This window comes from Podarcis pityusensis (genome assembly GCF_964106645.2).
Source record: "Podarcis pityusensis genome assembly, chromosome: 15".
Classification (NCBI taxonomy): domain Eukaryota; kingdom Metazoa; phylum Chordata; class Lepidosauria; order Squamata; family Lacertidae; genus Podarcis; species Podarcis pityusensis.
Window position 1 is genome coordinate 35,780,439 of NC_138040.1, and position 27,197 is coordinate 35,807,635.

At 46.2% G+C, this 27,197-nt stretch overlaps 1 protein-coding gene across 1 annotated transcript in view; it reads right to left on the reverse strand.

The window, feature by feature from the left end:
* ADGRA2 (adhesion G protein-coupled receptor A2) overlaps positions 1-26,839 on the reverse strand; it is a 111,689-nt gene extending 84,850 nt beyond the window's left edge. Inside the window, exon 1 of the mRNA XM_080982329.1 lies at positions 26,294-26,839. Coding sequence (XP_080838455.1) covers positions 26,294-26,499 — 206 coding nt within the window. The 5' untranslated portion in view covers positions 26,500-26,839. The remainder of the gene's footprint in view (positions 1-26,293) is intronic.
* Positions 26,840-27,197: the final 358 nt, after the last annotated feature.

A 27,197-nucleotide genomic window follows, 5' to 3' on the forward strand; every position in this document is an offset into this window, starting at 1 on the left:
TTTTTTTTGCCCAAGTGCAATACTTTACATTTCTCCCTGTTAAAATTCATCTTGTTTGTTTTGGCCCAGTTCTCTAATCTGTCAAGGTCGTTTTGAAGTGTGATCCTGTCCTCTGGGGTGTTAGCCACCCCTCCCAGTTTGGTGTCATCTGCAAATTTGATCAGGATGCCCTTGAGTCCATCATCCAAGTCGTTGATAAAGATGTTGAATAAGACCGGGCCCAAGACAGAACCCTGTGGCACCCCACTAGTCACTCTTCTCCAGGATGAAGAGAAACCATTGATGAGCACCCTTTGGGTTCGGTCAGTCAGCCAGTTACAAATCCACTGAGTGGTAGCATAGTCAAGACCGCATTTTACCAGCTTCTTTACAAGAATATCATGGGGCACCTTGTCAAATGCCTTGCTGAAATCAAGGTAGGCTACATCCACTGCGTTCCCTTCATCTACCAGGCTTGTAATTCTGTCAAAAAACGAGATCAGGTTAGTCTGACATGACTTATTTTTCAGAAATCCATGCTGACTATTGGTGATCACAGCATTCCTTTCTAGGTGCTCACAGACTGTTTGCTTAATGATCTGCTCCAGAATCTTCCCTGGTATTGATGTCAGACTGACTGGGCGGTAATTATTTGGATCCTCTCTTTTCCCCTTTTTGAAAATTGGGACAACATTTGCCCTCCTCCAGTCTGCCGGGACTTCGCCTGTTCTCCAGGAATTCTCAAAGATGACTGCCAGTGGTTCTGAGATCACATCTGCCAGTTCTTTTAATACTCTTGGATGCAGTTCATCTGGCCCTGGAGACTTGAATACATCTAAACTAGCCAAGTATTCTTGTACTATCTCCTTAGTTATTCTGGGCTGTGTTTCCTTTGCTGAATCATTTGCTTCAAATTCTTGATACCTAATGATACCTAATAGATTATGTTCCCCCCCACACACCCAATTGCCATTGTTTGTACCTTTCATTGAAATGAAAAGGGCAGAACAATGTAATTTATTTAACTATTTGCATAAATTACGTAAGTTGTGTAATTTCACCACAGCAGACAGTGAGACGAATAATGCAGTTTGTGGCAGAATACAAACTGCAGCAGAAAGGAAACAGTGCTGCGTGACGATCAAAGGGCAGAATAACCCTAGCCACAACCAACCAGAATTGTAACCATTATTCCAATGTGGCCAACACCAAAGATTTCCATAAGTCTTGAGAGATTCAAGATACTGGCAGCTCTATTTCCAATCAATTCAATGCATGGGATTCTCCATTTTCACAGCTGCCCCACATTGGGGCAATGTTTTATTATCACTCTCTACCATGAGCCCCAAGATTCCTTTCTTGGTTAGTCATCACCAGTTCAGACCCCAGGAATGGCAGCTGGAGAAGTCCCCATCTGGCAGGCAGACTCCTAGTGTGGGCTAAAGCAAAATGCACGATAAGACAAGGAGATAATTCCTTATTCTTCCCACATGACCCTTCCCCAAAACTAGTCAATTCTAAGGATGTGGAAGAAATTAAGTTCAGTTTGCAACTAAAGTCAAACTGACCTAACTGGCATTCCCTGAAGCAATCGGGAAACTGAAACACAGGCATCCTTTGAAATCCAGTCCCCTGAATTTTTGCAATGCAGTTCTCCAGCCAAGTAACGTGTACAAAAATGAATATACTAGGATAAAGTGTAAATTAAAATGTGGGAAACGGCTTTGCAAAAATGTGTTGGACAGACAAAGCTGCAGACAAAACTGTGTAAAGTAGGATATATTTACATGAATACGCTGGTACATTTCCACGAGGTGTTTTTTTTAATAAAAAAAATTAAAAATAATAATCGTAAACTGATGTTGGTTTTAAGACTGGAAAATGAGCATGGAGTCGTTCTTTACCTAATTTCAGCCACTAGTAATTAACATCCCTAGTAATTTCTTGTTATTATTATCAGCAGGGCAGAATCGCAGAGCAGGCCCAGGACACAAATTCTCTGGGCTGCAGGGCCTTGTCTAAACGGGTCTCCCGCCTGCTCTGCTTAGCTGGTTTCCTGTTATTGACTAGCTTCTTGTTCTGTTTATTTACACAGGGCTTGTCCAGATTGGGTTGGGCCTAGGACTAGGCCCAATGTTGCAAAGGGAGGAAGAAGTTTTGTTTTTTCTGGGGTGGGGTGGGGTATGAGGACAGTGGGCTTGCCGGAAGCTGCATCCAGCCTGCCTCACTTGAAAATCAAAACCATTTCCCTTGCTGTTCAGGTGTCCCAGGCTGCATCTGCTCTCTGGGCGTGGCAGAGGACAGGATCCAAATGGTGGTGCAGATGTCTTTTATGAAAAGGGCAATCTGCTCAACAAACCCTAAATTTCTTCAGGCCCTCCATCAGGGCCTGCCCACTCAGGAGGCAGGGTGAAGCAGCTGCCTCAGACAGTGGATGTCCAAAAGGCAGTGCCCTTTTGGGGCGCCCCTATCTGCCCTGCCACCTCGACCACTGGTAGAGAAGCAGCGCCGGCTTCCGGCAAGATCCTGAAGAAATCTTGAGCACATGAGATCTTGTGAGACTTCAGCAAGATCTTGCAAGTTCTCGCTGGGACTCGTCATCACTGCTTCTGCTCTATGGTTGGTGCCACGCAACCCAAGTTAGGGAGACAGCAGCATGTTCATGTTTTGCCTCAGGCGACCAAATGGAAAGCACCACCCTTTCCTTGAACTGGTTTACTTATTAAATTTAGATCCTGCTTTCAGAGTGGCTGGGAACCAGCTAAAAACCACACCAATTAACATTTGACACTGCAGGAAGCAAGCAACCCTAGGCAAGAGAGTGTAAGCAATAAACAATCAAACTTACAAATTCTTAAAGATCCTGCAGGCCAGCTTCCCAGAGTCAAGGTGGGAGTTGCCATGTCCTCTCCATGAATTTGTCTAATCCAGGGGTCAGCAACCTTTTTCAGCTGTGGTCCGGTCCACCGTACCTCAGACTATGTGGGGGGCTGGACTATTGGGGGGGGGAGGGGAATGAATGAATTGCTGTGCCCCACAAATAACCTAGAGGTGAACTTTAAATAAAAGCACACATTCTACTCATGTAAAAACACCAGGCAGGCCCCACAAATAACCCAGAGATGCATTTTAAATAAAAGGACACATTCTACTTATGTAAAAACACACTGATTCCCGGACTGTCCGTGGGCCGGATTGAGGAGGCGATTGGGCCGCATCCGGCCCACGGTCCTTAGGTTGCCTACCCCTGGTATAATCCCCTTTTAAAATCATCTAAGTCATCACTACATCCAGTGGTCATGAGTCCCATAGGCCCCCGCCCCCAATGGTCTATCACCCAGGCAATTGCTTCATCCGGAAGCTAGCCTGGCTTATTTTAACACTTGCCAGGCCCAGGGGTTCAGGATGCTAGCCTGCCATGATTAGCTTTTAGCACTTGCTGGACCCAGGGATTACAGAGGTCTGGCACCCACAGTATGGTGTAGATGTGGCCCTGCTGTCAGAAGAAGAATGATGAAGTAGATGGAACATCTCTGCTTGGATTGGGCAGTGCTCTTGTTATGTCACTTAGTGCTTCTCTTCCTCCATTGCCAACACCACACAACATCCCAAGGTTTCAAAATAGCACATCTCGGTTTGGGAAAGGAGACTGTTTGGGATTTGGTGGAAAGAAATGCCCACTAATTCTGGGGTGTAGTGACTGTTGCTGCTAATAATAGCTTGGTTGAGAGGCATGGTTATTCCCACATGAACAAGCAGTCCTTAATAAAAGATGCATCCTTACTTTGCTTGCAGGATCACTACTGGTGATAAGCTGCCGAGACATTGGACAGATATTCATTTTATTTTATTAAGATTAAACAGTTAGTAGATGCAGGACATCAGCTTGCCTTTCCCTCAAAGTAGATCTTCCATTGTAGAGAACAGAGGAAACTGCTTTTTACCAGCAGTGTTCATCCATAGTTTTGTAAACTCGGGTTTTATAAGCCATGCATGGGAGTTCATCCCTTGCCCCCGTCCTTTGCTGTTGTGGGCATCACCTTGCCAACAAAGGTCCGTCTAGTTCAAGCTATGGTTTTCCCAGTAGTGATGTATGGAAGTGAGAGCTGGACCATAAAGAAGGCTGATCGCCGAAGAATTGATGCTTTTGAATTATGGTGCTGGAGGAGACTCTTGAGAGTCCCATGGACTGCAAGAAGATCAAACCTATCCATTCTTAAGGAAATCGGCCCTGAGTGCTGACTGGAAGGACAGATTCTGAAGCTGAGACTCCAATACTTTGACCACTTCATGAAAAGAGAAGACTCCCTGGAAAAGACCCTGATATTGGGAAAGATGGAGGGCACAAGGAGAAGGGGACGACAGAGAACGAGATGGTTGGATAGTGTTCTCGAAGCTACCAGCATGAGTTTGACCAAACTGTGGGAGGCAGTGGAAGACAGGAGTGCCTGGCATGCTCTGGTCCATGGGGTCACGAAGAGTCGGACACAACTAAATGACTAAACAACAAACGTTAGCAGCACTGAAGTGTCCTCTCCAGGGCGCAAGCCTGGGCAGTGTATATGGAGGTCCTGGGCTGCCAGAAGAAAAGTCCCCTCCTCTCAGCCTCACTGGTGTGGTCCAAAGGAAAGCAGAGCAAGATGTTTGGCAACAGTTTGGCTGCAGGAGGTGCTAGAAGAAGGTGTACAAGATGTCTTAGGGACTCCGCTCCAGAGTTTTATAGCTTTACTCCTTAGCCTTTCAGTCTCCTGAATATATCCAACAAGGTAGCAGATACAGATTTTTCCTTGGGGTTTGCTCCCAAAGCCTTTCTCACAAATGAGTACATCCGCAAGACAGCAGAGGTTTAGGATCAGAGCTTTTCTACTCCTAGATGGGCTACCTTCCAAGGTTGAGAATTCCCATCAGTCTCTCATTTTCCTCTACAGCACGGGCAGTAACCATCTTCTTGACTGTTGGACCCTATACAGTGGTACCTCGGTTTTCGAACGCCTTCATACTTGAACATTTTGGAACTTGAACACTGAAAACCCGAAAGTAAGTGCCTCAGTTTTCAAACGCGCCTCAGAACTCGAACAGGAAACGCGGCTTCCATTTTGAGTTTTCCATATTGAGGCTTGCGTTTTGAGGCTTTCACTTTCAGTTTTCGGACGTTTCGGAACTCAAACGGACTTCCAGAACGGATTATGTTCGAAAACCGAGGTACCACTATATCATTCTCATCCACTCAATCTGCCAGAGCCTGTCTTCACATGCAGGGGAAGTCTGTAACTTTGCCCTACCTAAAGACGCCAAAAATTGAACTCAGAATCTTTTGCATGTAAAACCTGTGCTCTACAAGTTGAGGTACAGTTATGCCATAAACTGCATTTTCATTGCCTTCAAAAGCCAAACCACAACATTTTGTTGGGAAAATGATATCTCTCACTCATCCCTTCTCCCATCACCTTCACTAGGTGCAGGGAATACTACTCGGTTGATTCTTTTATCCAAGCAAACTGTTAAGGGTCCAGGGAGTTTTTGGGAGACCCCTATTGGCCCACAGTGCTACAATTCCCAGAGTTTCCTGGGCAGAGGAACTGATTGTTAAGCTACTCTGGGAGTTGTAGCTCCGTGAGGTGAACAGCGGTCTCCTAACTTCTCTCAGCACCCTTTGCAAACTCCTAGGGTTCCCTTTAGGAGGACAGCATGACTGTTTAAAGTAGTAGTATAATACTGCATTAAATGCATAGTGCAGATGGGGCCTAGGTGATCTCTGACGTCCCTTCCAAACTGATGATCGTTGCAAGAGGAATACAAGGGGTGGAGAGACCGTACAACAACTTTCAGCTACAAGTTCTGCAACACGTGGGCTCTGCTCTGACCACCCTCCTGCGCTGACCTCTTGGGAACACAAAGCCAAACAATAAAGTCATCGCCTAATTGAGCGAGGGCTGGAAATATCCCTCCTAACAATGTGAGGATTAGGAGGGTGGGGGAGGAAACCGACCAAACTGAAATCTCCCTCAAAGAAGGGAACTGTTTCTCAGCCAAACAGAGCAGAGTGCAGTGTGATTCCCTTGGTAGGCCAGATCTACACCACACATTCAATGCACTATTATACTGCTTGAACAGTCATAGAAAATCTTGGGAACCCTAACGGTGCTGACTTCAGAGAGCTACAATTCCCAGCACCCATTGTTGTTGATGATGCTCTATGGCACATATATATATATATGGTGTGGATATGAACATAGAGAGCTGACTTCTGTATAAACCCAGCCAGGCTTGACTTTGATCCAGTGCCATTCAGCACATCGAGCCAATTGCATCCAGCGCGGCCCTAACACTGAGTCACCTCGAGTTTCCAGCAGTTTGAAGCTAATGCCGCTTAATTGCTAGGCACAGAGGCACTTGTGACCGCACCACCAGAGCTGCGCACAATCAGCCACTATCAGATTGCGGGACTTGGGCTTGGCTGCCGTGCTCTCTTGCTCTCTCTCTCTCTTCCCCTCCCCCCGCCCCCGCCTTCTTCCTTAAATAAAATAAAATAAAATTCTCATATGAGGAGCTGAAAGGAAAACAGACAATTATTTTCTCAAGCACACTCGAATCCACTTGGATAAATAATAGCTCCAGAAACAGGGCTGCTAAAACAATAAACTTCCTCTCTGCGCCCAACCAAAAAAGGATGTGGAGTGATGCTCGCCCCCCTCGGTCAGAAAGCAGCCAGTGGTATGGAGACGTGCAGCAAATGAAGAGAGAGAGTAAGCCCCCCCTACCCCCCCAGCCTCCCAAAAGCAGAAGATGGGAGTCGAGAAAGGAAGCAAGACAAAAAGAGAGAGAGAGTCTTTCTGCTTCAAGCTCCCTCCCTCTCTCAGCTCTTTCTGTTGTTGCTAATACTGCAGTAATTAAAAGCACATGCTGAAGGTCTAACAGGATACAGGCCGTTTGGCGCATGCAGAGAGTGGACGGACTTTCTTAGGACGGTTTTGGGTGGGGTGAACTTATGAAAGAAAGCCAATTTCTTTATCCCCCTTTAACAAAGATTCGGCAGATAGGTTCTTGTTCTCCATTAAAACACGACAGTCGCAATGTCTGGGGTGAGGAAAGAATTTCTCCTCTATGCCAGCTGATGAACAACCCCGGTTTGCGTGTTGCGAGGCAGGGAGAGAAGGAGAGGGCACATTTTCCTGTTTGTGCAGCTGCGAGCTGGTGGGGGCAGGAGTTGGTTTGTGATCTTGAGCCACAGGAACATTTACTGCTACATGAGGGGTCGGGCACCTCAGCCCCAGGGGCCAAATACGACCCGTCAGACCTTTCTTCCTGGTCCTTGGGACTCTCCCCGGACCACACCCCTCATTGCCCCATCTCCACATTCCCAAGTGCTTTTGTCTGTAAGGAATGCATCCTTGAACTGTGATAACCCTGCTGTGATAACTGCACACAGCAGTGTAAGTGTGAAGAAGCCTCTGGCTTTTCTGTGGCAAGAATGTCGCCTGTCATGCAAAGATAAGAATTGCACCCGCAAGCTGCAAAAACCATAAAGACATATGTAGGGCAAAGAATGAAATACAGATGGACCCAAAATTAGCATTGTCATCAATCTTTTGTAGCCAAGATTTCAGAATCCCATATAAGGCAAAATGCTTAGATTCATTCATTCATTTATTTAAGTTGTGAAATGCTGGATGAAACCCTGAAGATCTATCATTAGAAGCGTCGTACAACAAAGTATGGGCAATTCTGTTGGAAGGAAAACTGACTAGTCAAGTTTGGGCAAAAAGACAACAAAAGGAAATAAATTGGATTAGGGAGATTTCCTACCACAGAGATTTCCACCTCTCACGGTGTGTGGATGTACATGTGTGAATAGAACTAGATCTCCTTGGTTTTACCTGTGTAAAACTAGCTCTCTACGTCCTACATCCACCCTTTGCTCCTGTAAAGAGACGTCCCTTTACAGAAGCAAAAAAGGTACACCCCGTATACAACCCACTAACCAAATCTCCATTTCCTTTTCCTACCACTCCTTCCCCTACTTCCAGATGATTGCAGCGAACTTTTCCAAAAAGGAAGGGAGTGAACGCCGTAGGGGCCACCTTTGCTTTGAACAAAGATAAAGCTGTGTCTTAGCTGGTACAGGAGCTGGCCAATTGGTGCTGTGCTGCAAACCGGAATAATAGGTCCTGTCTCACCCCAATCCAAAAGAGAAGACTTTTTAAGTGCATCTAATTTTTTGTGCCTGGGATGCTATGAGGGGCAAAGAGATGAAAAGAGACTCTCATATATATATATTCTCAACACCATGCATAATTGCGCAGAAACACTGGAAAACAAGCATACACTGAGCCAGACAGAACATTGGCCTGTCTAGCTCAATATTGTCTACACTGACTGGCAGCAGATCATCAGAGTTTCAGGCATAGGGCCTGCCAGGGCTTGAAGCAGGAGACTTCTGGAGATGTTCTAGTACAGTGGAACCCCGGGTTGCAAACATGATCCATGCGGGAGGCACATTTGCAGTGTTCGCAACCCGCAACTCCACGTTTGCGTGCGCAGGTTATGCGATTCGGCGCTTCTGCGTATGCACAAAGTGCAATTTAGTGCTTCTGCGCATGCGCAAGCACCAAAACCCAGAAGTAACCCATTCCGGTACTTCTGGGTTTGGCACGGTCCGTAACCTGAAAACGCGCAACCCACAGCGTTCACAACCTGAGGTATGACTGCACTGATTTACAGCCCTGTAGCTTATTTCTCTTGGGAGAAAAGCAATGACAAACCTAGACAGCATCTTAAAAAGCAGAGACATCACCTTGCCAACAAAGGTCCGTATAGTTAAAGCTATGGTTTTCCCAGTAGTGATGTATGGAAGTGAGAGCTGGACCATAAAGAAGGCTGATCGCCAAAGAATTGATGCTTTTGAATTATGGTGCTGGAGGAGACTCTTGAGAGTCCCATGGACTGCAAGAAGATCAAACCTATCCATTCTGAAGGAAATCAGCCCTGAGTGCTCACTGGAAGGACAGATCCTGAAGCTGAGGCTCCAAAACTTTGGCCACCTCATGAGAAGAGAAGACTCCCTGGAAAAGACCCTGATGTTGGGAAAGATGGAGGGCACAAGGAGAAGGGGACAACAGAGGACGAGATGGTTGGACAGTGTTCTTGAAGCTACCAGCATAAGTTTGACCAAACTGCAGGAGGCAGTGGAAGACAGGAGTGCCTGGCATGCTCTGGTCCATGGGTCACGAAGAGTCGGACATGACTAAACGACTAAACAACAACAAAGCTTATTTCCAGGTGGGATTCAATCAGATGCTGGCAAATTCAGGTTGTGTGACTATAATTGATTCTGCAGCAAACCCACTTCCTTAATTGATTCTGGAACAAACCCACTTCCTTAAAAGTTTGAACTTTTTGCAGTAGGAAAATACATTACAAAGTGTCAGATTAACACAAGCCTTTGATACAACATCCTCTATCTTCCCCACAAATAAGAATGAACATGCATGAAATACCTGACACCACCTGATCTCTCTACAAAGAAATCAGGACAAACCCTCAACAAACTGGTCACCTAAAATTCCCATGGCTAGAGCTGTAGTGCAACCGCAAACTACACACTCTTCCTGTGATTTGTTTTCCCTGCTTCTCCAACAAAAGCAATTGTTAGGAAGAAGGGATTTGCATCTGACCAAAATAGCCCAACAGTTAACACTGTGTGGATGTGGCAGCAAAGGGAAAAGTCCACACACTTGTGACAGCAAAGAAGAGGAAAGATTAGGAGCAGACAGTTCCAACAGTTGCCTGCCATGTCTGTGTATTCATTCATTCAAACAATTTATATACTACAATACTCTCCAAGTGGCTAACAAAGCAAAAAGGCTTGTTGTTGTTGTTTAAAACCCAGTTCAAGGTATAAAATCAAACTTCAGTTAAAATGCCTGCTGGATTTATTTATTTTTTTAAAGGTCTTCACTGGGTGCCAGAAATTCATTGGACTGATTCCAACTGGAAAGGAACTCCATATAATTGGGCCCACAATACAAAATGCTCCTGGTCAATATGAGCAACACATCTGAGCCATTGGGAACCACTAACTGTTACTCCCTCAAAGACCTCAGCGATCAGGCAGGGTTACAAAGGATTAGGGGGTCCTTAAGGTCTCCTGGACCCCAAGTGATCAGGGCCCTGAACATTAATGCAAGAGCCTCAAGCCTGGCCCGGTCGTGTATGGGCAGACTTTTGAGCACTGGAGCTGTGTACTGGTTCCTTGTCAACAACTCTGGTCCATCACCCCTAAAAGAAGCTCAATGACAATGGGTAGATCACTGCCAGATTTATTATACCCAGAGTAGATTGCAGTCTCAAGAGAGTTGGATGTGCCTGCTCTATACACACTGCCCAGGCTTGCTGCTAACACAGAGGTTTGACTTCACTCCTGAAGAAGAAGAAGAAGAAGAAGAGGAGGAGGAGGAGGAGGAGGAGGAGGAGGAGGAGGAGGAGTTTGGATTTGATATCCCACTTTATCACTACCCAAAGGAGTCTCAAAGCGGCTAACAATCTCCTTTCCCTTCCTCCCCACAACAAACACTCTGTGAGGTGAGTGGGGCTGAGAGACTTCAGAGAAGTGTGACTGGCCCAAGGTCACCCAGCAGCTGCATGTGGAGGAGCGGGGACGCGAACCCGGTTCACCAGATTATGAATCCACCGCTCTTAACCACTACACCACGCTGGCTCCCTGGAGGCGCAATCCATTGTCTCTCGAGACAGATGGATACTAACAACAAGGGCACATGAAGGCATCCAGTTTCGCTGGTGTAGATGTGCCGTGGCATTTCTTCTCGCTGCACTCCTTCCAACAATCGTTCTTCTTCTGGTCACCACCATGAATGATTGTCTCCAGGCACTGCAGTTGCCTGCAAGGGATTCCTACATGGCCACATTGATGTTGCCAGCCTTAATGTCACATTTGCAAACATCTTTGTAACGCAGAGTTGGTCTGCCAATGGGCCTGGTGCCTGAAGCCAGCTCCCAGCAGAGCACGTCCTTGGGGATCCTGCCATCTTCCATCTGTGGGCATGACCGAGCCAGTGTAGATGTTGCTGATGATAAGTCTGTCCCCGTCCATGGTCAAACCACAGCATTTTGCATGAGCTGGAGCTTCTCACATGGATGCAGAAGAGCATTAGGGAAAGACTCTGCCAGAAGGAAAATCCACGCTTTTCCTGGCTTGGCGGAGCTGGAGCACAGAGAAAGATTTCTTCCTCTCCAGTGCAAGGCTCTACTACTCATTCAGCAATGACAGAACATTTCTTCTGCTGTTTGACAGAATTCCACAACACTTATTGAGTACGGTTTGAAACTGATTTGAACATTTTAAACAGAACTATTTTAATATTTTGTTGGAAGCCGCCCAGAGTGGCTGGGGAAGCCCAGCCAGATGGGTGGGGTATAAATTAATAATAATAATAATAATAATAATAATAATAATAAGGTAAAATCTCTCCCAGCAGAGATTCAACTGGTATCAGCACTTTTGACTTTCCTGAAGACTTTGTTTATGCTGACAGGCCTAATCCTGTCCTTATAGCCAGTCATTGTAATAAATGTTCTGTACAGGTTTTAATGTATCCCCCTCCAAAAAAATAAATGTTCGTATTTTGCTGCTAACCACCCTGATATTTTATAACAGAGCAATATATACATGCATTTATAAACAAACAAACAACATAAAAACCAACAGGAACATAGAAAGCTGCCTTATAGATTTCAGTTCTCACATAACCATAAGCTATGGCAGGGGTAGGAAACCTAAGGCCTGGGGGCTGGATCCGGCCCAATCACCTTCTCAATCCGGCCCGTGGACGGTCCAGGAATCAGCATGTTTTTACATGAGTAGAATGTGTGCTTTTATTTAAAATGCATCTCTGGGTTATTTGTGGGGCTTAGGAATTCGTTTATTTCCCCCCAAAAAATATAGTCTGGCCCACCACATGGTCTGAGGGTCGGTGGACCGGCCCACGGCTGAAAAAGGTTACTGACCCCTGAGCTATGGTATATGGCCAGGTGGGAAACCTCAGGACAAGAGGCCTTCTGTCTGGCCCTCAGGAATCTCTCCTGGCAACACACCTTCCTTTGCCCTGCTTCACACCCTCAAATGCTTTGGCAGGGCTGGGATGTAGCGTCCTTGGAGAATTGAGAAGAAAACAGAAGAAGGAGAGGAAATGGCGAGTGTTCGCTTATTCGTCCCATCTCTGGAACAGAAATCAATACAGCTAATACAATCGGTTTTTTGCTGTTGCAGTTGCTTTCAAGCCAACATAATTGATTGCTTCACACACATAAACTCTTAAATTGTGTTTACTATGAACTGAAATGAATGGGGTGAAACAATGCAATCGCAATGTAACTTATTTACGGTAATTTACATAATTAATTACATCAATTATGGCGGTTAACTAATTTCATCAGAACAGACAGCAGGACGAAATAACACTGTTTCTGGCAGAGGATGAACTGCAGCAGAATGGAAACAGTGCTGCTACCTGTGATGAATACAGGCGGGAACAGAAAACCACGCCCTCTTTTATCCCTAGAGAAAGCGTCACACCACCTGTTCCATTCATTTTCCCCTCTGGCCACACCCACCAAAGGCAAGCAGCCCACAGAAGGGGGCCTATGAAGGATGGGGACCCTCACGCTACGAAAGGTACCCTATCCCTACCCATCGTGCTTCTCTGGGTCAAACAGCTGCTTGATCATTAAGAAGGGCATTTAGGAGAGCATGAAGGGCACTTTGTAAAATGACCCCCTGCCCAAAGACTGACTGCAAGGGGAGCCAAGACACACATCTTTTATGAGCAAGATCAGCCCTCCATCCAACAGTAAGGTCAAATTTGTGGCTTTGCATCCTCTTCTCCCTAAATTGTGCCCAGAAACCATTTCATGAAGTGGAACTGAGCTGGAATATTTTTTAAGTGCCTGTGGGAGGGTCCTTGAGGCTTGCAACCATTATGTGGCTACATGTGGCTGTTCTTCTGTGCCAGAGCTTTTCTTTTTGGGAGTGGGGAGGTGTTGGCCAGCATTCACATTGCCCAGAAATCATGGTGCAAATGACTCAGAGATTTTCCTGAATCCGCTGTCTTCTGACATGCCAGCTCCCTCACCTCCCAGGATACAGCTGGTTAGGAATCTAATCCCTCCACCACCACAGACTGGCTCTTAGAACATGCAGAAAAACCACTTTTGTTGCAATCCACTAACATTGCTGGTGGTGAAAGGTTTGCCCGGGTGGAAGCTGATTCCCACTGCTTTTCCAGCTGCACTGGCTCCCGGTGGAGTACAGGGTCAGATTTAAGGTGCTGGTTTTGACCTTTAAAGCCCTTCATGGCCTAGGACCCTCGTACCTACAGGACCGCCTCTCCCAATATGCCCCACGGAGGACCTTAAGGTCCATATATAGCAACACTCTAGAGGTCCCGGACCCTAAGGAAGTTAGATTAGCCTCAACTAGAGCCAGGGCCTTTTCAACACTGGCTCCGGCCTGGTGGAACGCTCTGTCTCCTGAGACCAGGGCCCTGCGGGATCTGATTTCTTTCCGTAGGGCCTGTAAGACAGAGTTGTTCCGCCTGGCCTTTGGCTTGGAATCAATTTTATTCCCTCCCCCCTTTCTTTTTTCCTTTCGCCTCCTGTGATGAGGCTGCATTTTAATGTTTTAATTGTTTTAATGTTGTATTTTAATCTTGTTTTTTAAGTTGTATTTCAATCAACTTGTTTTTATTATTGGTTGTTAGCCGCCCTGGCTGGGGAGGGCGGGGTATAAATAAAATTTATTATTATTATTATTAATTTAAATCAGGCGTGGTAATTTCTTGCCAGCCTGAGAGCCACATTCCCTTCTGGCCATCCTCCCTGGGGCCACATGTCAGTGGTGTGAGGCCAGAGGCAAAATTGAGAGGCACAATAAATGTAATTTTTACTTTTGCACAGTAGCCTAGTTTCTGCATAAACTCTTACAAGTGAGATGCATTGTCGATGACTGCTGCTACGGGGAGAGCCCTGACCAGCACAAGCTCCTATTGCACACCTTGCCTCAAAATGGTGGACGATCAAGAAGCTGGGCCCATTTTACAGACATAAGCATCTCATGCTCTGCAACTTACAGTGATCTTGTCCATGTAAGCAGCAACCAGTCTTTCCCCCTCTAATAAACAATTAGTTGGGCCCCAAAAGCCACATGGAGCCCAGTCAGCATCAGCTAGGAAGGAGCAAATCTGTTCATTTTGGGTTCTCTCAGTTTTGCACTTTTTCCTGTCTTGAATTCAGTTCTCCATATTTTCACATCAGTTTGTGATTTTCTTTTTAAGTCCTCATAAAAGTTTGTCTTTATTTTGGTGCAAATCTCTCTTAATATACCTATGTCCATGTGCAATTTTGCTTAATATACAGAGCAGATTCCCCTAATGTATAATGAACTTTTGAATGTTATTTTCACTAATGTATGTCTGTTTGTGCACACTTTACACTAGGACGTGCATTTTGGTACACATGACTTCACTGCAGAACTGCACTGCAAATTTCAGAGAACAGCAGATTTTGAAGGAGGGAGGCATTTCAGTTCTTGTATTGTTTCAGAGAGTTAAATGCAAACTGAATCACATTTCTCCTGCATCCCTAGTGCCAAGCTTTAGAAGAACTATCCCTCAGATGCAAGCTTGCTTTGGCACGCAAGAAGTCACACTATTCTTGCATCCTGGCCATAGTGGCAGAAGACCCATCATCAACAGTCTCTCAGGATTTGCAAAAGCCAATTCCTACATTTTCTCTCTCCCCACACGCAAAAGAAAAGCTCATAGCCCAATAAACAAACAAACATGCAAACAAACAAACAGCTGGAAATTCATCAAGAATGGATCAGGCAAGAGAAAGACACAAAACAGGCCTCAGTTCAAGCAGGCCTGGAAATTGGTCGTAAGATGAAGCTATCTTCTTTTCCCTCCCACCCCTCTCCCCGCCCACCAACAGTACCTAACCCCTCCTAGACAATACGCAATTTCAGAGCAATCACGCTGCGTCCATAAACGAGGCCGGGCTCAAGAATTCCACATCTGGAAGAGGTTTGAGCTCCCCTGCGTGATAGACAGCGCGGCTGGCTATGACCTTATACAGCTATCTGTCTCTTGTTAGGAATACAGTACTTTTTCCATTAAGCTATTAGCACAGAGGTCAGCTAGAGAAGGAGGGAATTAAAGCCTTGTTAATACATGCCCAGATAGGTCCTGCAACCTCACAGCAACTCCAGACAAGACATCGCAAGCTGCCTGATGGGCAGGACTAACAGCAACACGCCAGCCCTGTGTAGGCCCAGATCTTGCAGCTGGAAGATTGTGGCCAGTGTCCGTCCCCTCCATTGCAGAAAGAAGGTGGTCTCACTCACTCCAACCATTCCAGATAAGGACGTTCCCCTCTCTCCACTCCAAAATATCCCAGACAGTGGAACTCCCTCCTCACAAAGACGCCTCTGCCACAAACACTTTACAGTGGTACCTTGGGTTACATACGCTTCAGGTTACAGACTCCGCTAACCCAGAAATATTACCTCGGGTTAAGAACTTTGCTTCAAGATGAAAATAGAAATCGTGCTCCGGCAGCAGCGGGAGGCCCCATTAGCTAAAGTGGTGCTTCAGGTTAAGAACAGTTTCAGGTTAAGAACGGATCTCCAGAACAAATTAAGTACTTAACCTGAGGTACCACTGTACATCTTTTGTCAGCTACTAAAGATGCTCCTGTCTACCTTGGTCTTTGGATGTGAAGCATGTGTTTCTGTGGTCCTTCCTATGAATGGTGTCATTATCCATTTTATCTGTTTTGTGCTTTTATTGCTGTTTTACAGTTTGTTCATTAATCATTATTTTGTATTTGTATTCTCCTTCATGCAACTTGCCTTTGCGATGGGAAGGAACACCAGAAATTAAAAAAGATTTTCTGGCTTATCATAGTTTATCTGGAATGAGCAGTGTATTGGGGCACCATTGGTGCCTGACTGATACCACTTCACTCCTTGCATGAGCAGGATGAACAAACCAGGAATCCTTGGCTGTCCGTTGCATCCAAACCAGAGGCAGTGGTTTGTTCCCCTCTAACAAGGCTTGATTGCTAGCCAACCTCACGCCAGGATTTGGTGTTGCCTTCCTGAACACAGCCTGTTAGTGAGTAACAAACCATAGTCTCATGTATGGCATGTGTAAGGCAGATGAGTGAAGCTTGGCCAAAAGAGCCTGACAAGTTGAATGGGAAAGGATGGAGATGCCACACTGCTGTGCTAGAACTTCAGGCCCTTCCCTGAAGCTGATTTGGCTGGCGATTCAGGACAGGCAGAAGGAAGTACTTTTCCCGCATGGCACAGAGCTAGCTGATGAAATTCACTGACAGTTTGACCATCGGAGCTTAGATGGTTTCAGTAGAGAAATAATGTTTATGGAGATCAGGTCTATCAGTGGCTATTAGCCACAGTAGCTAAATGGAACCTCCAGTCTACCACTGAATCCCAGTTGCCTTTTGGGGGAACAATACAGATGGGCTGTTGATGGCATGGCCTGCTATTGAGCTTCCCAAAAACATATTCCTGGCTATTATCACTGTGCCATTGAGAGCGTGCTCACTTATGGCTTATGTGTGTGGTACGGAAGCTGTACTACCCAGGACAGGATGGGGTTGTGCAGGGTTGTTAAGGCAGCAGAGAGCATTGTTGGCTGCCCACTCTCCACCTTAGAGCAGATTTATGCCACAAGGTGCCATAGGAAGGCACTGGACATAGTAAAAGATCCATCGCATCCTGGTCACTGTCTCTTCGAGCTCTTGCCGCCGGGACGGAGATACAGGACGATGAAGACAAGAACGAGCCGTCTTAAGAACAGCTTCTTCTCCAGAGCGATCTCGACCCTGAATGGGAAGCCTGGACTTTGAAAGTCATCTAATCTCCCTTGCTGTATTATACTGTATTGATTAATTAGTGTTTTTATGGAGCAGTCAAGTAATTTCGTTGTCCCCGAAGGGGGCAATGACAATAAAGATATTATTATTATTATTATTATTATTATTATTATTATTATATGAAGCAGGATGCTGGCCTTTTAAGTTTGGTCCGGAAGGGCTCTATAATCTTTGTATAGAATCCAGGTTTTGGAAAATTGGAGTGGAGAAAAATAATAGTATGAAATGGCCTCCCTTAATCAATATTCCTTTGTGAAATAAACACAAAATCATACAGCAAAGATGCTTTTTGAGGTCTCATCCCAATTTATGGCCACTATGCTTTCAAGAAACTATGTGTTATTTTTTTCTTTTCTTTTTTTTACAATAAAAGGCACAGAGAAGATCTAGCCTTAGCCAACATATTGTATTTGCAGGCATGTGGCTGACTCAAAAATTAGCCACAGTTGCTAAGAGTCTATGAGTCTACAAAAAAAGCATGTGGGTCTCACAGCTGGAGAATGCACTGGGCCACCTGTGCAAAAGTAAAGGCTTGATACTGGAAAGCAACCTGCAGCAAGAGGATTAGCAAGGATTGAGACACCCATGCCATGTAACTGAAATCGTAAACCATGTTTTGGAGTCATCCAGATAACAGCTTCCTGCCATAGTGCAGAACCAAACCTGGGGGAAATGTATGAATGAATGAATGAATGTACTGGAGGGAAAATGTACTGGAGGGAAACCAAGTTCCTTCTCCGCCACCCACTCCTTGCCATAGAGTCATTCCATGGCTTAAATGGCTTTAAAAGGGGATTAGTCAAACTCAGAGAGGAGGAGGAAGATACCAATGGCTCTCCTATAATTATATACCAATAGCGAACTCATTTGCCACATGGGGATCCTTGTGTAGCCAGAACAGAACCATCCATGCCTCAATGCTTTGCAGAGGCGCACAAACCCAAAGGAAGGAGGAGGGCCCTAAAACAGCTCAAAGGACAGGTAAAAGGAAGCATTTCTTCACGTAGTGCATAGTTAAACTGTGGAACTCACTCCAGCAGGAGGAAGGGACTCCTACCAACTTTATAAAGGGATTAGATAAATTAATGGAGGTTAAGGCTGTCAATGGCTATAAATGTAGAAACGGGGCAGAAAAGGAATAGAACGGAGACTGGGGGGGGGAATCTGTTTGTTACTCCCAAATTTCACCTTGCCTCCATTTTCATCACAGATTGTCTCCGCGCTAAACTCTTCCCATTCATGTTCTAACACACTCTGAAGTCCATTTTCACAAATGTGCTTTAGAGGACAGATGCACACATCTTGCTTGCTCTGCCTGAAGTTGGTTCTTGGCTGAGCAGAATTTCCACCGATTGCAACAAGCATGAGTTTTTATTTTATTATTATCTTTTAAATCCCTCTTTCGGAAACCCAAGCCAAACTAAGAAGTAAAGCAGCAATAAAAATAGGAACCGGAAATGAACTTGGAACACCAGAATAAACATACAATCAGAGTCATTTGAATAGCTGCTGCCTGGCCAAATGATCTAAGCTCAGAAACAATGCAGGGGGGCTGATTTAGCCCTCCTATTTGCCGTGTTTTATATCTGATCTGGCCCTGCGCAGTATCCTATATCAATTTTAAGAGTTACAGCAAAAGTCAGGTCCTGCAGAGCAGCTCTGGCTCCCATTAGCTCCATCCAGTCGGTTGTCCCTAAGGATGGACAGATCTGACCATTTCAATTTCTCTTGGCTTCTTATTTTCCCAATTTTAATTTTATTTTGCTACATTTCCACATCAGTTTGCCATTTTATTTTTAATGGACCTCATGGAAAGTTCATCAGCATTTTTGCAAAGTGGTTAGCATTTAGTGTGACTCTCACCTAACGTGCACGTTTTTGCAAAGCGATTTCCCCCGATCCAATGCATTTTTGTTTTTTATCGTTGTGAACCCTGCAATCCCAGCTGACTTGGGGCTGGGGAAGCAGCAGTTACTGTCTGATGAGGGAGAGGATGCCGTCACAGAAGAAGCCTACGAGGGAGGACGGGCTCCCTGCTCCTTTGCCTTTAGAGGCTAGGGAGAGGAAAGCAGTCCAGTCAGGAGGGGGGAGGCTAGACAACTGCAAGGAGGAAGAGGCTCCCCTTCCCGTCGCCTAGAATCTGGTCCTGCCCAGGGCCATCTTAAGCATATCTGGCACCATGGTGCAAAGCTCCCTCCGGCATGCCCCCCCCCATTTCCCAGAGTTTTTTAGAGAGGACGGGCGCTGCTGGTGGGGCTGGAGGAGGCAGGCAGCAGCTGGAGGGCAGCTCCTCCAGTGGGGAAGAGGTGGAGGCTGAACGTGGCACCTCCCGGCTCAGCTGACCACTTCGTGCCACGGTGGCCACGGCAGACAGAGGCTCCAGGCACAGCACTGCTTCAGCGCAGCATGGTGGAGGCGGGCAATGGCGGCGAACTGATGCCAGGAGGCGCCACGTCCAGCTTCCGCCTCTTCCCTGGCACCCTCCAGAACTTGGCTCCCTGGCGCCCTGCGCCACTAGCCTCTATGGGTAAGATGCCCCTGGTCCTGGCTGCACTGTTGGGAACAGACCCTTGGAGAAGTACTGTATGTGCCTCCATGTGCACCAGTCTCATAGGGAGAGAGAGTCTCTCAAGTGAGCATGCCTATCTCACCTTTAAAAGTTGGTGGGAGCAGCATGATCAGTTGCTGGTACATCTTTTAAGCTTTCTTCCAATTTCAAATCCTTGGTGTTATTGTTGAACTCTTGTCGTGCCAAGTCTCTTATCTTACTCACATGTAAGGGTCTCTGTCGTCGTTCTTGGAACGGGACCCTGGACAGTTGTTTTCACTAATATATATGCACATATATTACCCCAGCACATCATGCATTTTTGTGCACGTTACTTGGCTGAAGAACTGCATTGCAAAATCCAAAGAAATGTGAATTCCGAAGGATGGCTGTGTCTCAGAAAGTGCAAACTGAATTGAGTTTCTTCCCCATCCCTAGTTGCATCCCAGCAAAATAGGGAAGGCCACAGGTTTCCCCATCCCTGCTTTCCCAAACGACCTTTAGATGATCTAGCTTCATCGATTTAGCTATAATATTTAGGTTGCAATCCTATACTAAAGTCTCTGGAAGTAAGACTTACTGAACTCAGTATGGCCTGCCTGCTTTTGACTGGGGACATATGTGGCACTGTTGCACTGTGTGGTATATAATCATGAAGTCTCGTTAGTAGAACAGAAAGCTAGGAATTATTCCCTTCCTCTCCCCACCCACCCCTTTACAAGACCTGGTCCTGAGAGCAAGGTACTAATTTTTGTGTGCATCGCGCCGAGTTCACCAGTGTTGAGCCAAAATTCAACTCTGATATTTCCTTGAAGTTAGTGAACACATTGAAAAATAAGCATGCAAGAACACAGTGGCATAATTTTCCATCCTCCATTAAATTGGCACAAAAGGTGGGTTGACTACTCCACCACCTTCCCCATTTTTGCAAGAGCAAGTGAGAAGTTAGCAACTGCTGTTTTTGGATATCATCTCTGATTTTCATTACGTGCAATCATCAAGTTTCAAAGAGGGGCAGAATATATTTCAAGCCATAAAAGAGTGACATCTAAGCTCAGCCAAATTGTGTGCCTGGCCCTGGCACTTGCAGTCTTACAGCACACTCCTCTAACCATGACTGCTGCAAAGAAGTAATTCCAATTGAATCCAGTGCAGTTTTAGCCCCATACAAGTGAGATTAGGATTGCTGCCTTACTGCCCAGTTACTGTAATTATTCATTGTTTATTTCCTGAAACTTTTATATGCAGCACTTAGATTCCATCTCCCCAAATGGCTTTACGTCAGTTTAAATGCACAATAAATTATAAAAACAAAGACAACATAAGAAAAAACTACAGCAGTAAGAAACAATTTTTTAAAAAGCAAAACCCAACAACTTTAGTACTGTATCCTATTCCCTAGCCCTCGACTTAGGGTTCCCTCCAGACTGGTGGGGTTTTGGGTGTGTGTGTTCTGCAACATATCACTGATGCAATAGTGACGCAACCATGGTGGGTTTAAACTGGACTGTCCACACACAGTTCCACTGCAATGCCTCCCCCATTATTGCCACCTGGTGGGCCACTCATGCTATATATGGTGCACCAAAAGTGGGACAAGGAAACCAAATAAAAACACTGCAGAACATGAAAAGTTCAAGGTTTCAAGTGGAAGTTGTGGAACATGCACTGGTTGGAAATGAGGAATGTCTGTCCTGAAAGTACAAACAGAACTGAAAGCAGGTTTGCATAGAATTGCCCCAGTACCATCATCAGCACAAATCTTCATAGCTGCACAATAAAAAGGGCATATGGAGGGGACCTTAATTTTAATGTGCTTTAAATTTGTGCTGCAACGTCATTTGTTAAGGGCGCTGTTAGAAGCCTCCTCACAAAGCTCCAGTTCCCAGCGCTCTTATCAAACGACAGATCCCAGGAGACTTTAGGGGAAGCCATGGCTGTTGAAAGTGGCATAAGAATGCTTTAAATGGAGGGTGTGGATGAGACCAGAGTCCCTCCCAGACAGTACAAAAATCAGGATGCGCACCTAGGATTCTGGGATAAAGAAGCTCCCAATCTCTGAAAAAACAAAGTATGGTTTCCTGACACACATGCTGAAAGGAAGATTCCAGAACTGTATTTCATAAGTTCCTGTGCTTCCATTCAAACCTTTATATGCACTGCTGGATCATTTGGAATGAATTGTTCGTGTTGACTATTGAGTTGGTTTAGAAATCATTTTAGACTATCGTGAAATGCCTCGTTGGCGACAGCTGCCAAGACTCCAATGTATTTATTTATTTATAAAAATCTATTTCCTATCTATTTCTCCAACGAGTCTCAAGGCAGCTAACTAGGATGGTAACAGAAAGAGAGAAAAAGCACAATTGCTTAAAGGCTGGAGGACCTAATATATGCTCAAGTTAGCAATATCAAACACTTTTAAGAAGTTCCTGCAGCAAGAAAACTGAGACAGCAAAGATTAACCAAATGCCTTTTCCAAAAGTTGACAGAAAAAGCTGCAGAAGCTGTTGCATTCCAAATCCCATCAGCCTCAGTCAGCACAACCAATACAGTGGTACCTCGGGTTACATACGCTTCAGGTTACATACGCTTCAGGTTACAGACTCCGCTAACCCAGAAATAGTGCCTCGGGTTAAGAACTTTGCTTCAGGATGAGAACAGAAATCATTCTCTGGCGGCGCGGTGGCCCCATTAGCTAAAGTGGTGCTTCAGGTTAAAAACAGCTTCAGGTTAAGAATGGACCTCTAGGACGAATTAAGTTCTTAACCCGAGGTACCACTGTACTCAGAGATGATGGGAGTTGTAGTCCAACAGCATCTAGAAGCACCAATGTAGTGATCAGAGTGTCAGACCTGAGAGACCAGGGTGCAAATGCTCACTTAGCCATGAAACTCACTGGGCGACCTTGGGTCAGTCATTGCCACTCTGTCTAACTACAGGGTGATTGTGGGAATTACTGGGGGTGAAACATGTACGCCATCTTGAGCTCCTTAGAGAAAATGTGATATAAACGCAAATAAATAAATTAGGGGTGTCATATTTCAAAAGGACACAAAAGTTGTTTGTTTTGGGCAAAATTGTTGAGCTTGCTTTAGTTTTGCCTGAAGCTGTTGAGTTTTTCTTTTCGCGCTCTCTCCCTCTCCCTCTCTCTGAAATTTTAAAGCTATTTTTAAGGAAATTTGCCAAAATATCCAGCTATGTCCAGGAAATTAAGGACGTATGGCAATCCTAAAACAAATTCCCCTGAACAAGGCTATCCTCACAGCAGAACCACTGAAATCAATGGAATTAGGAACCTATGTGGCAAATGGGACTACTCTGAGCATGGCTGCATACACACCAGACATATAAAGCATATCCAGAGCTGTTTCTCAGGGGGAACTCATAGGAACTCAGTACCTGCACCTCTCAGGTGGGTGCCATTGCCATTTTAAGAGAACAGGGGAGATGTTCGTGCGGAGTTCTGGCACCTCTTTTTCTAGAAAAATAGCACTGAACATATCTGACCCCACCAAGAGTCCTGGAAACTGTAGTTTGCTAAGCATGCAGTGATTTGTGACTCTGTGAGGGATAAACGACAGCCTTTAAATGTATGGTGCATACTCAGCCAATGACTAACATTTGATATGACTGCTGTGGAATTGACAAAATGAGAGAATATATCTAGTTGAGGGATTGCTCTCCTGCAGCTTCCAACAGCCTCTGACACAGAGGTGTAAAACTCTGCCCTTAGCAAAGCCAAGGATGTGCCACTGTTGGAGCTGAATCCCCCCCCCCCCCAATAAACGTATTTTTGTGTGTGCAATTTTGCCTATCGTGCACATTTTTGCAAAGCGGATTTCCCTACTATAATGCATTTCTGGTATGTTATTTTCAATAGCAGATACTTTTACGCCTAGGCGCTGCAAGACTCAACTCTCTGTATCAAGTTGTTTCCATCTGCCAGCAAGGAGAGAAGGACTTGGGCATCTCAGTTTACAGGTGGTGCCCCTGGGCGCAAGGGCACCAATTAAGCCTCTGAACTCACTCATCTACACTGCACTCACTGACACAAGCACCCCTGACATGTGGTGGTGAAGGGGGTGACATTTTCCTCCCTTGGAAGAGCAGGGTGCTTTTCAAATCTCAGATTAATTTTTACCACGATGCCTTGGAAAGGCAAAGTGTGTGTGCAGGGTTAGGTTGACCTAACTGGAAGAGTCAGCGACCAGAAGGAGGAGGAGTATCGGGAAGATTGGATAAAATTTAATGATTATTTAGTTAAATATGTTAAGGTAAATTAACTGGAAACAGCTTGCAGATACCTAATTGGCTTAGGATTCTACCTAAGTTAAGTTCTATCTAAGTTAAGTGATGAATTAATATGTCTAATTTCATAATGTCAAGATCTAAGGATGTTAATGTTTAAGTTAAATTTTATAAGAACTGTGATTTGGAAAACCGTTAAAAGGACATGCAATGAAATTCAAGCAAGGGGAAGCGAGGAAGTCACTTAACAATGTTAATAAGTGTAATTTTTAATAAGGCTATGATTTATGTTTGTTTGTCTTACGTGTTTGTTTATAATTTTGTGAAAACCAATATTTTTTTTTGAAAAAAAACCAAAAAACGAAGTGTGTGTGCAGGGTGTGAGTCAAATTTAGGGAAGCGCAACCTGTTCCGTCCCATTGGGCGCCAAGCTTAGGGGGCATACAGAGCGCTGCAATTATGACATAGTGAATTGAGCAGAATGGAAGGGGAGAGGCAGGGGGAGCCAGACCAAAGTCTACCCCTGGGAAAGGAGTGACCAGAGAGGGTAAAGCCCACCCCACAACACTAAAATGGTTGGCTTTTAAGCTGCTCTGCACAGGGTGACTACCTACTATTAAGAAACATGACGTGGGTCACACCCACTGCCTGCCCCAAAGAATCCTGGGAACTGTGGTTTACCCCTCACAGAGCTACAGTTCTGAGCGCCCTTAGCAAACTACAGCTCCCAGGTTTCTTTGTGACCACGGGGCATTGCTAGAGGGGCACAGGCCCATGATTTGCATAGATATACTAATACATCTGGGGACGCGGGTGGCGCTGTGGGTAAAACCTCAGTGCCTAGGACTTGCTGATCGTAAGGTTGGCGGTTCGAATCCCCGCGGCGGTTTGAGCTCCCGTCGTTCGGTCCCAGCTCCTGCCCACCTAGCACTTCGAAAGCACCCCTAAGTGCAAGTAGATAAATAGGTACCACTTTATAGCGGGAAGGTAAACGGTGTTTCCGTGTGTGGCGCTGGTGCTGGCTCGCCAGAGCAGCTTCGTCACGCTGGCCACGTGACCCGGAAGTGTCTTCGGACAGCGCCAGCTCCCGGCCTCTTAAGCGAGATGAGCGCGCAACCCTAGAGTCGGACACGACTGGCCCGTACAGTTACCTTTACTAATACATACAGTGGTACCTCTGGTTACAAACTTAATTCGTTCCGGAGGTCTGTTCTTAACCTGAAACTGTTCTTAACCTGAGGTACCACTTTAGCTTATGGGGCCTCCCGCAGCTGCCGTGCAATTTCTGTTCTTATCCTAGGGCAAAGTTCTTAATCCAAGTTACTACTTCCGGGTTAGTGGAGTCTGTAACCCGAGGTGTTTGTAACCCGAGGTACCACTGTATGTACGGTAAGGTTACCAGATGTCCCCGTTTCCTGGGGACAGTCCCCGGATTTACAAATCAGTCCCCTGACAAAATCCATTGAAGTTGAAAAATGTCCCCGGATTCATTGGGGGAAAAACTGGTAACCTTAATGTACAGATGCCTCTAGGCAAGTTAAGATGGTGAGGGACTGAGGTCTCACAGTGCACCCAGTAACCCTGTAAGCGTTTTTTCTTCTTCTTTTTTCTTTTAATGTTCAGGCCTCCAGGACACCCCTTAACACCCCGCTGCTTTGGCCATGTGCAAATGTACCCACATATGCGTATCCAACCACTGTGATCTATAAATACTTTTAAATAAAGTAAATAAAAGTGTGGTCCCATTAATATTATTCAGTAACCACAATCTTCACTCCCTCAATGCGCCTGAGCATTCAGATGGCATGTCCCTCAGATGCTCTTTGCTATAATTTGAATAAATCTTGTGGAAGCTAAACATTGGGGCTTCTGGATCACCTGAAAGTCTCCCGAGATTATCCCCAGGTCCTAATAATAATAATAATAATAATAATAATAATACTGTAATAATTATTGGAGGATTAAGGTCAGAGGGAGGGGATGGAGTTGAGTTCTTTCTTTTCATTTTTTTGAATTGCAGATTTCAAAAAGTGTGGATTTCTACATTGCTATATACGGTACTTTATTACTAAACTTATCAGTCAATTAAAAAAAACACCCAACAAGTAACTCTAAGAGACTCATGTACAACAAAAAACAGATCCGGTGACAATTTAAGGGAATGAAATTAAGTCAAAAGGATGTTCATGTGTCTTTTCTTTTTCTGTTAAAAAAACTCGTTTAAAAATAAGTGAATAAAAAAGAAATTAAGTCCAAAAGGAAAATTGTAACAAAGCTGGTTAAATATTTTTGGATATGGGAAGCAGTATAACCTCCGAGGGCGTTCAAAACGCTCTCCAAATGACCACCGCAAACAGATGTCCGACTTTTTCGCTACAGCCTTTCCGCTTTGCACACGCGCAGCCTCTCCGCATGTCCAGAGCGACATTACCGGGATCAGAGCCGGGGGCAATTCTGGGGGGGTCTCTGCCCACCCCACCCCGTGAGATCTCACGCCCGCCCGCCGCCCGCCCGCGCGCAGTCCCCGCCGGCGCTACTCACAGGGTGACGGTGCTGTTGGGCAAGAGCCGGGGCGCCGGCGGCTCGGCCAGCTCCTCGCCGCTGCAGCTCACCCTCTTCCTGGCCGCCGCCAGCCCCTTGGCCCTCTCGCCCACGCACTTGCAGCCGCGCAGCTGGACGGGGCAACTGCGCGCTCCCCCGGAGCACCACAGCGCCGCCAGCAGGAGCAGCGCGGCCGGCCAGAGCATCCTCGACGGCTCCCGGCAGCGGCACCGTCCCAAGCCTGTCAGCCCATCCTTAGCCGGGCTGCGTCCAGTCCCCAGCCCGGGAGGAGCCCAACAGCCGTCGGGGACCGGAGCGCCGCGCGAGGATCCCTCGAGGGGGCGCCCGGCTCGGAGGAGGAAGGCGCAGCTTCAGAAGCGCAGGCGGCGGCGGCGGCGCGCTGACATGAACCGGGAGGGCGTCCGCCGAGCCCCGGATCCGGCCCGGGGGCTCTTCCCGCCCGTCACACCTCCCTCGAAGGGAGCAACGGCCGAGGCGCGCGGCCGTCTGTCCGGAGCTCGGCTGCGTCCGGCGCCTGCCCGCTGCCCGGGGCTGCGCGTTGCATGGCCGGAGGGGAGCTCTGGGCTCCGGGGCGCCGCCAGTGGGGAATGTCCGGCGCTGGCGCTTGGGATGGGTTGGATCTAGCGGTTTCGGCTGCTCACATTCGCGTCCCTCCCCTCGGTTGCCTGCATGGCCATTCCCGCTTCCCGGCCACCGCGCGGCCCTAGCGCCTCCAGCGCCTTGTCCCTCCGCCAACGCGGAGCCTGGAGTTGGATCGGCAAGTTGGATTCTGTTCGTTCAGGACTCGAGCGAGACGGAGTCTTTTCCTCTTCTGCTGCGAGGGTTCAAGGAGGTCCCCTCTTCTTCCGACGCCTCCCCTTAAAAACAATTCCTACTGAAAGTG